Source organism: Alosa pseudoharengus, unplaced genomic scaffold, assembly GCF_046254945.1.
Source record: "Alosa pseudoharengus isolate Yale_2024_CS ecotype anadromous, Long Island Sound unplaced genomic scaffold, YU_APseudo_1.1 YU_APseudo_1.1_scf_16, whole genome shotgun sequence".
In the NCBI taxonomy this organism is placed as follows: domain Eukaryota; kingdom Metazoa; phylum Chordata; class Actinopteri; order Clupeiformes; family Clupeidae; genus Alosa; species Alosa pseudoharengus.
Window position 1 is genome coordinate 20434090 of NW_027468630.1, and position 12678 is coordinate 20446767.

Consider the following 12678-nt stretch of genomic DNA (forward strand, 5'->3'; position numbering starts at 1 on the left):
GGCACAGATGCATATAGACACGACACAGATCTGATTGGGCATAGCTGTGGCACACATGGTAGAGATGCAGTCCTGATGGGCCACACACCCGACTGGTCAGCATTAGGACTTGCAGGTGTGTGCTGTGTGGTCTTGCTTCTGGCACCCTGCAAATGGATGTTGCGTGCAAGGAGCCCCCAGGGTGTGTTTACAAACAGAGAAAAAAGAAAAAGTTTTAAAAAATCATTAGTGTGTGTCACTCTCCCTTTAGTGTTGAACTGACTGAACAGGTTGAAGGTTCCCACACAGTAAATCCATGATTCATGTTTCTTACATACACACACACACACACACCTATCCCTTAGGACATATTCCACTCATATTAGCAAACTGCAACCTGCCACTGACTGAACAGTAGTCTACTTTCACTACCACGCACCTAACCAGAGTGCCATGGAATGAGAATGAACTTTACAGCGTTAGAACAGAAACCCAGCTCCCTTATCCAACATGTCTTGACTCATCCGCGAACTGTCCTCTGAGACAAGCATCATTAGCCAGGGAGTACCACGCTTCAGGGCGCGCCATTCAGGTCACCGTAATAATGGAAAACTGAAGAGATTTCGAAACGCACAGGAAAAAGGGAGAGCGGGAAATCCTTGACACACCAGCGCGAGATGCTAAGCCTGTCTCCTAATTACTGCGCCGCTGAATAACATAGAACACATCCAGCGCGGGCGGGTATTATTGCGGCATGATTTACTCTAATCTGAGTCCATTTCCTGTGCTCTTTTATCTGCTGCGTGGCTTAAATATCCGCTTTCCTGTACAGCTTCTGCCAGTTTAATTGAGTTAGTCAGTCACACTGACCTTCACGTTTGTTATCCAGAATAAATTCTAAATCGGCTTCCCGATTTCATGGGAACGTTATTGCGACTGGAATCTGACTTCAAAAACATGTAGGCCTAATTACTTTGCAAGAATGCCTCCAGGAAAAAGATCAAAAGATCGCCAACAGAGATAATATGCAGGATAAGTTGCTCAACTTGTAGAGCTGAGAGAACTCGACTCGGCCAAAAATAAGTGCTGGCTTTAACGACGGATGAATAATCCCACTGCCGCTCCGGCTCCGTTAACGTCCAGCCATATGCTCAGAAGACGTGTAAGACCCGCCATCTTGTGGCCATGTATAGTATTGCAGGGCGCACAGCAGCCTTTGTGGGTTTTTTTATATACACCACAACTCCTCTGTAGAACCTCTGTGACTCTTATGAATTCAACTCTAATTATTGTTGTGTGCTTACATATTCAACAATAGTTCTAATAAATAATTCTAAGAAGTGTCTTATACATAGGCAACTTAAAGGTGCAGTAAGCGAACATACACCATTTCAAGCCATAACATTTTTTGTCACATTCAGCAATCATCTCTCATCACTGTAAAAAACCCGGTCTCTGTAGGCAGCCCAGGCTCCGAAAACTGAAAACATACAAAGTGAGGGCAGCCTGTCCCCCAAACAAAAATGAAACCCTGCGTGGAAATGCTGAAGAGAGGGGTGAGCTACTTCATTTGGTACTTCATTATGGTTAAAATATAATGTACGTTGTTTTGGACAATCATTTTAAACATAAATATAAACAAACAAATGCATGCATAATAGGCCAGTGTTTATGGGTGACACTCTTTTTTTACCATTCTGTGGGGTTGTAGACAGGGCAAAAAGCAGCGTAATGTAATGAAATATGATGGCCGCTTGATAAAAAAGCAAACTAGGGCAACAGAAGGATGACACAATCTAATGCAATTCATTTGCAGTAATCCCTGACGTAACTGCATTCAGAAGATAAAAACACATTTTCTTGAGGGTGGTCTTGGTGAACGACTGTGAGCTTCAGTCTGATGTGTGCCCTTACACACCCACACACGCACAGAAACACAGACACACACGTACATCTGGCATAATCAACGGTCTCCATCAGTGGTTGTTAATAGAATATTTATTAACAGGTAATAAGCGCCCAGCATCTGACTCTCAGTGTGGAACTGTAGGGGAAACTTGAATAAATAGGTGTAGCTGGAGCACAATGATCATTTCGTGAAGCCTTGCAATCCAACACACACTGCACTAGGCCTACTGGTTCTCATCAAAACAGACACCATGTCACCGTACACACTGACACAAAAATGGGGGTTTCAGGGGGACTTTTAATTCAACATTCAGCACTCATTAGTTCTGGATTTCCTGGGAATCATTATTATCACAATACTTAAAATCATCGTTATCTGTGGCACTCATATTAGCGTCTCCATAACTGGGTTCAATCAGTGATGATCCATTCACTCCAAGTACAGATCTCTACACACACCTGCAGACCTCAGTTTCATTTACAGCAAGACTAAAACTGAGAACACACTGAGACTTTTATTTAAAAAAAAAAAAAATACTATACCAATTATGGGGCAGGAAGTGACATAATTCTGTTTCCTGTAAAAAACTCACATCAGATATTAAAGCTGGTTATAAAGTAAACAATACAGTAGTAATGGGCTTAGAATACTGGTGTTTAATAGTGTTAGTAGTAGTAGAGGGGTGGTTATGATGGAGTACTACGTCAGTGTGAAGTCCTTTCCATCCGTCAGCACAGTGGCTACTTAGCATGGTGACTTCATGGAGTTGCACATCACTTTGTGTGAGGATGGCCATGACTTCCTGTTGGCGCTGTGGTCACATGAAGCAGTGCGCTCTGGGTAATGTCTCTCATCCACACTTTACAGTTCACATTTTGCCTTGGCAACGTTCACATGCTATCATGCAGGAGCAACAGAGATGCAGGGCAACACCAGAGGGGGAAGGGCAACATCAAGCATGTGGAAGCGGATGGGCGGAGCAACACCAGTGTGTGTGTTATCAGAGGAAAGCGTGTGATTGGTTGGCTGCCTGTAGGCCACTCCTCCGGTCCTCCATCTGATTGGTGATGGCGTGAAGCACACAAACCAATCATTGGAGCAAAAAAAGTCACAAATCACCTCTAACAGGCGGCTTCCAAATCTCGCGAGGGTTCAACAGTTCAACTCAACGAGCAGCAGGGGGCGCTATCTTAAGTCCAGATAGGAGCAGGAGGCAGTGTAGCACTATGGAGGGTGGTGGCTCGCTGTGTGTGTGTGTGTGTGTGTGTGTGTGTCAGAGAGAGAGAGATAGAGTAAGTGGGTGTGAGTGTGTGTGCTTATGTGCGTATAGTGAGTGGGTATATATTTATATGTGTGTGTGTGTGTGTGTGTGTGTGTGTGAGTATGAACGTGTATGAGAATATGAGCGTGTCTGTGTGTCTTTGTCGTAAGAGCTCCAGCTCTCTCCCTTGTGTTGGAGGCAGCCATGTTTGGCATGGTCCATTCTCCTCACATTAAAATCTCCCATCACTCTCCCTCTCAACGTGACTCATACAAGACATGCAATACACTACTCAAAATTATTCCTTATGGTTAAGACTATGCATTTATATAGATTTGTACACATATAGAAATTCATATATTTCCAGGAAGCTGAATCTGTTTCTGTCAATGTATGGATGGTCTGTTTGTTTTTATATATATTCATATAACTTCTTTTCATCTTATGGATTTCCATTTGTTGTTCAGGTCCGTACAAAATAACTTCTCATTTCACACGTACACTCAATGTATAATATATATATATATATATCATATATATAAAAATGAAACTCAGTCTCTGTTTTCGTTCTTTTAAAAAATCCCATAATAAAAATAAGTTCTATTTATTTTGTTTTTTTTAATTATCTTACAATATATTTTCTTTTTTGCTGTTGTTTATCACTTGTTGCTCACTGGCAGGTCCCTTTTCATTTCCACACAACGAGGTGGGTTTGGGGTTCAGGGGTCACAGGGGTCAAGGGTCATCGGGGGGTAGGGGGGTGGGGAGGTCGTTTGTTACAGCTGGCACTTTGTGCAGCCGCACTCCACTGGCGTGTCGAGCTCCTCGGCGAAGGAGGTCCCGTCGGGGCACTTGAAGGTGACCTTCCTGCGGCGGCTCTTTGTGGGTGTGCAGCAGAGGCCGCTGTGGCAGGCGGGGGGGCACTCCACCCGCGCCACCTTACTGGTGGAGGTGCACACACGCCCCCCCTGCTGACGCTTCATCTGCTCACGCACCAGTTCGCCCTGGCAACGCATCTCTGGAGGGGGAGCACAGGAGGGGGGGTGTTAATATGCAAAACAGTAAGAAATACACTCTCATGGCTATTTACCTGTATCTGACTACTATACTATCAGCTGGTTTCATCAGGTCCCTTTCCAGAGGTGTATACAATCAAGCACGTAGGTTATGAATGCAGACTGCATGGTGCTTGATTAATACATCTGTGGAAAGGGACCTGATGAAACCCCTGAATATTATGTGCTGTGCTGTGCTGTGCTGTGCTGTGCTGTGCTGTGCTGTGTTGTGTTGTGTTGTGTTGTGTTGTGCTGTGCTGTGCTGTGCTGTGCTGTGCTGTGCTGTTGTGCTGTTGTGCTGTGCTGTGCTGTGCTGTGCTGTGCTGTGCTGTGTTGTGTTGTGTTGTGCTGTGCTGTGTTGTGCTGTGCTGTGTTGTGTTGTGTTGTGTTGTGTTGTGTTGTGCTGTTGTGCTGTGCTGCTGTGCTGTGCTGTGCTGTGTTGTGTTGTGTTGTGTTGTGTTGTGCTGTGCTGTGCTGTGCTGTGCTGTGCTGTGTTGTGTTGTGTTGTGTTGTGTTGTGTTGTGCTGTGCTGTGCTGTGCTGCTGTGCTGTGCTGTGCTGTGCTGTGCTGTCTCACCTGTTTGGCAGTTGGTGCCAGTGTAGCCAGCTGGGCAGTGGCATGTGGGCTCACCACTCTCGCCCACTCTGCACTCGCCCTGCCCACACTGGTGCCCCCTACAGGACGGAGGCTCCTGATGCTGCTGGCAGTACTGACCAGTGAAGCCCTCGGCACACTGGCAGCTATACGACGAGCCTCGGGGCACGCACAGACCATGCACACACCTGAGGGAGAGACAGGTGAGAGAGAGAGAGAGAAAGAGGGGAAAGAGAGAGAGACAGAGAGGTGAGAGAAAGAGGGGAGAGGAGAGAGAGGGGAGAGGGGAGGGAGAGGAAGGTGCAAGAGCAACAACATATTAATACATATTTTGAGTGTGTAGATCATTATATTTTAGCATTACCAAGTAAAATAATCCAAAAAAGCTTCATTGAATTGTGGCGATTTATTTTTGTGTGTGTGGAGCAGTGATGATGTGACAGTTCTCAGTGTGTGTGTGTGTGTATGTGGTGGATGTTGTGACTGCTGTCAGTAAGCTATGAAGAGGATTTGTATGTTATGTCGTAACTGTCATGTTGTGTTTGTGTGTGTGTGTGTGTGTGTGTTATGTTGTGACTGTCATGTTGTGTGTGTGTGTGTATGTATGTGTATGTGTTTGTACATGTGCACTGCTGCTGACTGTAACTGACCTGTTGTTCTGGCAGGGGCTGGGGGAGGCAACCTGGTCACAGAGCGGTCCTGTCCGGCCTGGCGGGCACTCGCAGGTGATGCCCGTCTCACCTGTCTGCCTGCAGGTGCCCTGGGCACAGACGCTGCAGGAGTGGCAGCCCGGCAGCACCCCCTCCGTCCCCCGCGGGGCTCCCCCCAGGTCCTGCAGTTCCCCGTTTATCCGCACATTGTGCACACAGCCGCTGAAGGACTGGGACGGCCTGTCGGGGCCTGGACGCAATCCGGAAGCGCCAATCAGAGCAGGGACGCCTATAGTCGACAAACAAACAAACAAACACAACAAAGAAAGATGTGAATGCCTGTGATATGTCATATTTTACCTTTGGCCTTTGCAACATTCAAAATGGTAGAAAGTTGCAGAAAAGTTTATCCTTCAAACAAAAAAGTAAAGTTCCTGGCTTTTTGGTGCAATTTCTAAACTCTTAACATGACATGGCTTATTGTGTTTTACTTAAAGATATCCTATGCAGTTTCAGGTATTTTTGGCAACTGTAGAGCTCCCCTTAGAGTTGCGATATATTTATATTTTACTCTGCCATTGTAAATAGCCTACTTCTCTTGGCTTGTTCCACCTGTACACAATGCAAATGCTTTTGTTGTGGAGGCAAAGGATTAACAACAGGCAAAAACTATCTCCAAAGAGCTATATCTACTGACAAGGTAATGTTTCACGATTTTCGCGAGATGTCTTCGGGTTGACTATTCTTGAAGTTACATGGCTGGTTCTGTTTGTTTACCATCAAATTAGCTTTGTAAAGGTTATATCAGCGATAAGCTAGCTGCCCGCCCCATAAGCAGGCCGTCAAAAAAAAACGTCTCTGTAGGCAGCCTAGGCTCTGCACACAAAAACATTTGCTACCAACAAGTGTTGCCAACCATATACATATACATGTGTCTCACCTCCGACGAAGAGCTTTGTGTTGTGGTCCACTGAGGGCTGGCGTGGGAGCTTGCCCAGGCTTTTGGGGGGGCCCTGGTCAACCACCAGACTCAGAGTCTGATTCTGGATCAGCAGCTCCACCGTGTGGAAGATACCGTCATTCACCGACTCCACACTACAGGGACATAGAGAGAGAGAGAGAGAGGGAGAGAGAGGAGGAGGGCAGGGGGGAAAGAAGGAGAGAGGAAAGAAGGGCAAAGTTCAACACATTGGCACAAACACACAAACACACACATTAATCCCATTGGACCAAAGTACTGTGGTCTTTGTGCACATGTGTCATTCTCATATTTGTGCGGTAGGGGGCGCCCTCTCCCATGTCTCAGCCCATGTCCCCTCTCTGTCTCCAGCCCCCTACTCTGCCCATTCAGCGGTGCTGTGGCCTCATGCGTAATTGTGTTATGGTTGAGGGGGTGTGTGTGTGCGTGCGTGCGTGTGGGGACCAGTCTGGGGACTCAACCACAGAGACCCCAATGACCTTAATGTGTGTGAGGGTGGGGGGTCAGCTAAGGGCACACTCTGTGTGTGTGTGTGTGTGTGTGTGTGTGTGTGTGTGTGTGCGTGTGTGTGTGTGTGTGTGTGTGTGTTCGCCTTGTGTCTGGAGGGGAGACAGCAGGGTAGCTACAGACAGTCAGAGACAGTGGCTTGGCAGCGGCTTCACTCTCAGAGGGAGTGTGTCCGTGTGTGTGTGTGTGTGTGTGCGTGCGTGTGCGCATGTGTCTTCATGTGTGTGTGTGTGTGTGTGCGCGTGTGTTGGTGTCTATGTATTGGGCCTGGGGTGGTGAAATAAATCCAAGCATGTGGCATCACTCTGACCCCTCTACTCTCCTTTTCTCTCTCTCTCCATCTCTCCCTCCCTCTCTCTCTGTCTCCATCTCTCTCTCCTTCTCTCTCTCTCTCCATCGCTCTCTCTCTCTCCATCTCGTTCTCTCACTCTCGTTTTCCTTGTTTCCTCTGACGTTGGTTACGGACAAACACAAACATGGAGAAAGCAAACACACACACACACACACACACACACACACACACATATACACAAACATGGAGAAAGCCACTACTCATTTCTCCACTTCCCTGTACACATCCAAGAACAGCAGTGTGTCTGAATGAGTGTGTGTGTGTCTGAATGAGTGTGTGTGTGTCTGTGTGTGTGTGTGTGTGTGTGTGCGTGTGTGTGCGTGTGTGTGTGTGTGTGTGTGTGTTCATGTCTGTTTGTGAGAGAGCATCTGTGTTGGTTCTGCATCATAGTCAATGTATTCATTGTATTCTGTGGGCTCGATTTGATTTGACATGGGAGCAGACATTTTATTGGAGGAAATATGGACATAATGCCAACATGGCTGCATAACCTTTTATAATGTTTATAGAGACATGAGGTGGTGCAATTTAACACACACACACACACACACACACACACACACACACACACACACACACACACACACACACACACACACACACACACACACACACACACAAGAGAAAGCGAGAGACCATCAGGTAAATAGGTTCCCCTATTCAGACTATATGTTTGTGCGGGTCTGTCTTAGTGAATAGGTGCATGTGTGTGTGTGTGTGTGTGTGTGTGTGTGTGTGTGTGTGTGTGTGTGTGTGTGTGTGTGTGTGTGTGTGTGTGTGAGAGAGTGTGTGTGAGTGTGTGTCTAGGGGGTGCTGATTACTGCCCCATGCCAAAATTCAATTTACTTGGATCTGTTTCCAGGCACACACACACACACACACACACACACACACACACACACACTCGCTATTCTCCCACACCTCGCCTCGTGTCTTATTCCAGCTTTCTGTCTATTTGATACATAAATGTCACAGGCCAATGCAAATCCAGCCATATCACAGCATAAAGACATTTACATCCCTTCAGACTCTGGCTTTCATTACAGGCTATATGACCCTTATCCGTCCTGACTGAGAGAGAGAGAGAGAGAGAGAGAGAGAGAGAGAGAGAGAGAGAGAGAGAGGAAGACAACAGGAGAGAAACAGAGAGAGGTTCAACTCTGGTTTATTGAACCATTATTCAAACCTTTGCATTACGGCACTATTAAAACACTTAATGCATGAGAACACCCAATAAATAGGTCCATATATATATTGTCTCCTCAGATTACAAGGAAAAAAGAAGAAGAAAAACTAGTCCATATCCGTGGTCTTCTGATTCATATTTTAAAGGCCCATCCTCTCCAATCACACATGAGAGAGAGAGAGAGAGGTTGAGAATGTGTGTGTGTGTGTGTGTGTGTGTGTGTGTGAGAGAGAGAGAGAGAGAGAGGAGGCTGTATGAGAGGCAAGCAGACAGTAGTTTTGTTCCCTTTTTCTTTTAGTTATGCCAATGAACACAGCAGTTAAGTTAAGTTCTACTTTTTATATTATTGAATTCCTGCAGGACATTTGTTCTCTGCATTTTACCCATCTGGGGGTAGTGTACACACATACTGTACATTTACACACACACACACACACTCGGAGCAGTGAGCTCACTAGGAGCACACCCACACTAGGATATCCACACATACACGCCCGGAGCAGTGGGCAGCCCTTAATCCAGTGCCCGGGGAGCAGTTGGTTTAGCCGCCTTGCTCAAGGGCACCTCGTCACTGATGTGAATGTGGGAGAGTGCTGTCCAATCACTCTCCCCACCCACTTTTTTCATACAAGGGAGGGATCAAACTGGCCACCCTTCGGTCACAAGTAGCATTTGACCACCAGGGGTCAGTATTGCACTGGCCCCCAGTTGAAGGAGGGTGCAGTTGACCCTCTGCTGCTGCCAGCGCTGGCTTGGGCTTGTGTTTTGACAAGCTGAGATTTTCCAGAGGCCACAGTATTTTTCAGGGGGGTGGGGGTTGAGGGTGAGGGGGGGTCTTTGAAGTGAGGGTCGCTGGCATATTAGCCTAAAGCAGCACATTATGGGACCCAAGAAGCACAAACAGACAGCCGTCAAAGATTTTAGTGGGCGGCATGTCACACACACACACACACACACACACACACACACACACACACATACACACACACAAACACATATGTGCGCACATACTGTACACACACACACACACACACATACACACACATACACACACACACACACCTCCACACACGCGCACACACAGACACAGACAACACATGCATGCGCACACACACACACACACACACACACACACACACACACACACACACCCATCCACACACGCGCACACACAGACACACACAACACATGCATGCACACACACACACACACACACACACTCACTCTCACTTTCACCCTCTCTCTCCTCCTCCCTCACACTTGAGGGGAAGTCAATTTCCTGTCAGCTGAAAATAAAAGCCTGTGTCTCTGCTCTGACCCCCAGAAGCCTTCTGCTTTGTGAATGACACATACACAAAGTTAGGAACAATTACCGGAGCCGTGTCCCTGCGCCAGTTATCTTCCACGCGCAGGCCCTAGACCTATTTACATTTCCTAACTCAATTACGCGCAGCTATCATTTGCTTACAGCGTCCCCCTTGCTAGGCCCAGTTAAGACTGATGCTGAGCAGACAGACCAGGCCGTTATGGGCTGCAGCTGGAGCCTCAATTACAAGCCCCTGGAAGCAGGCCACTGAACTACAAGTTTGTGTAGTGTGTGTGTGTGTGTGTGTGTGTGTGTGTGTGTATGTGTGTGTATGTGTCTGTGTGTGTGTGTGTGTGTGTGTGTGTGTGTGTGTGTGTGTTTGTGTGTGTGTGTGACACAGAAAGCCTGTGTGTGTATTTGTATATATGTAGCCTATATGTGTGTTTGGAACCTGAGCTTCAGTTTAGCTGCATAGCTGGAGGTAAGGCACCATTAATGGATGAGACCTTGAAGTGAGGGGCTGACCTGCTGTGGTAAACATGTGTGTGTGTGTGTGTGTGTGTGTGTGTGTGTGTGTGTGTGTGTGTGTGTGTAGTCGAACATTTTCCTCCTCTTTGTCTGGATGACAGGGTCAGGACCTAATCTGTCCCTTAAACTAATAAAGAGATGAGCTTGGCATTTCCTAAAGGCCACCAGCCTGGCCGCACACAGACACACACGCGCGCGCACGCACACACACACACACACACACACACACACACACACACACAAACATCAATAAGACCCCACCAGCGGCTAACAAGAACACATGCTCTCCTCTCTTACAAGGAGACATATCTTCTCTTCTCATCTCTCACTCCTCTTCTCCCCCTTTCTCCTACTCCCTCTGTTCTCTCTTCCTCCTCCTCCCTCTCTTCCCTCCTCCTTCTCTTCTCCTCCCTCTCTCCTCCTCCCTCTCTTCCCTTCTCCTCCTCCCCCTCCCTTCTCTCCTATCTATTCATTCATTGCTCTAGTCTTCATTCTCATCTAGAGAGAATCTCTCCTGTCTTTTCGTCCCTGTCCTCTTTCTCTCTTCTCTCCTCTCTGTCCTGATGGAAGGGTTGGGTTATTACTTTTACCATTTTTATTACATTTAGCATTAAACATTTTTAACATTTTGTTATTCTCTCTTTTACATTTTTATTTTTTTATTCATTTTAAACAAATATTGTATCTGTGTTGTTTTGTTACATGTTTGCTTTGGCAACACTGCTTCACTGAGTAATGCCAATAAAGCTCCATTGCAATTGAAAATTGAAACTGGTTGGCTTTGGGTTGAGGGCCCAGAAAAGGAAATATCTTGAATGTGTGAGTGTGTGTGTGTGTGTGTGTGTGTGTGTGTCTGTGTGTGTGTGTGTGGGTGTGTGTGAGTGTGTGTTTGTGAGTGTGTATGTGTGTGTGTGTGTGTGTGTGTGTGTGTGTGTGTGTGTGTGTGTGTGTGTGTGTGTGTGTGTGTGTGTGTTTATGAGTGTGTAAGGTTAAGGCCCCAGAACAAGAAGTGTCTGTCTGTCCTTCACCCCTCATCAGCCTACTCACTGCCCTCAGGGGCAACATCACTCTCTCTCTCTCCCTCCCTCCCTCCCTCTCTCTCTCTCTCTCTCTCTCTCTGGCAGTCTCATTCATCTCCAGTGTCCTCTCTCTCACACTCTTTTCTGTTTTTTTAACTGTCACATACACTCTGTCCCTTTTCTCTTTCGTTCCCATACTTCTTCTCCATCTCTCTCTCTCTCTCTCTCTCTCTCTCTCTCTTCCCTTGTCCTCTTCACCTCCTTCCCTCCCTCTGTTCTTTCTCCAAGAGTTCTTTTCTCCGAGGTCAGAACTGATTATCATTTCATCTGGCCAGGAAGGTCCCACACACACACACACACACACACACACACACACACACACACACACACACACACAGGAAGGGTTGTAAAGTGTAGCCGCCTTTGTTGTTCAGATATTTGGGAGTGTCTGGGGGAACATGAACACACACACACACAAACAAACACACACACACACACACACACACACACACACACACACACACACACAGATATGTGCGACCACAGAGCCTCGCCTCTCCTCCAACTCCAGTGTTCCACAGTATGAAATCACAGCTCATTTCCCCTGGCTGGCTGATGCTGGTTCATGTGCGTTCAGGATGCTGAACCACACTAAGGATGCTGAACCACACCAAGCTGTGGTCTTCAGACTGGTCTTGTCAGGTGTTAGCTGTGTGTGTATGTGAGTGAGTGTGAGCGTGTGAGTGTGTGTGAGTGTGAGCGTGTGAGTGTGTCTCTGGGTAGGGTGCTACACTCCTCCCTCTACCCTAATGTTCACCTTTCCTTCCACCTCTTTCTGTCTCCATCACTTTGACTCACTTCTCTCTTTTCTCATTTCATTCTTTTCATTCTTTTTCTTTCATCCCACTATTCCCTCTCCTGTCCCTCTCTCCCTCTCCCTGTGTGTGTGTGTGTGTGTGTGTGTGTGTGTGTGGACCCAGAAGTTGACCTTCTCAACCTCACTGCCTAACCATCTCCCTCTTATAACCCTATAACCCTGTACACATCCTCTCTCATCTCCCTTGCTCTCTCTCTCTCTGTGTGTGTGTGTGTGTGTGTGTGTGTGTGTGTGTGTGTGTGTGAAAGAGAGAGAGAGAGAGAGAGAGAGAGAGAGAGAGAGTGTTGGGAGGCTGAACAGGAGATGGTGACTGCCGAGAAAGCAGATGATGGTAACAGGCAAATCCATGCCAGAACCATGGCACACACACACACACACGCACACACACACACACACACACACATACACACACACACTGGCAAATGCATACCAGAACCATGCCAGATGTGGCCCAGATGTGAGCTGCTTTGGGCCAA

At 47.0% G+C, this 12678-nt stretch overlaps 1 protein-coding gene across 1 annotated transcript in view; it reads right to left on the minus strand.

Moving 5' to 3' along the window:
- Positions 1–2165: 2165 nt before the first annotated feature.
- slit3 (slit homolog 3 (Drosophila)) overlaps positions 2166–12678 on the minus strand; it is a 207812-nt gene continuing 197299 nt past the window's right edge. The window contains exons 33-36 of the mRNA XM_076287393.1: positions 6389–6543; positions 5449–5737; positions 4781–4986; positions 2166–4167 (exon numbers count right to left, since the gene is read on the minus strand). Of these exons, the coding sequence (XP_076143508.1) occupies positions 3926–4167; positions 4781–4986; positions 5449–5737; positions 6389–6543 (892 nt within the window). The 3' untranslated portion in view covers positions 2166–3925. The remainder of the gene's footprint in view (positions 4168–4780; positions 4987–5448; positions 5738–6388; positions 6544–12678) is intronic.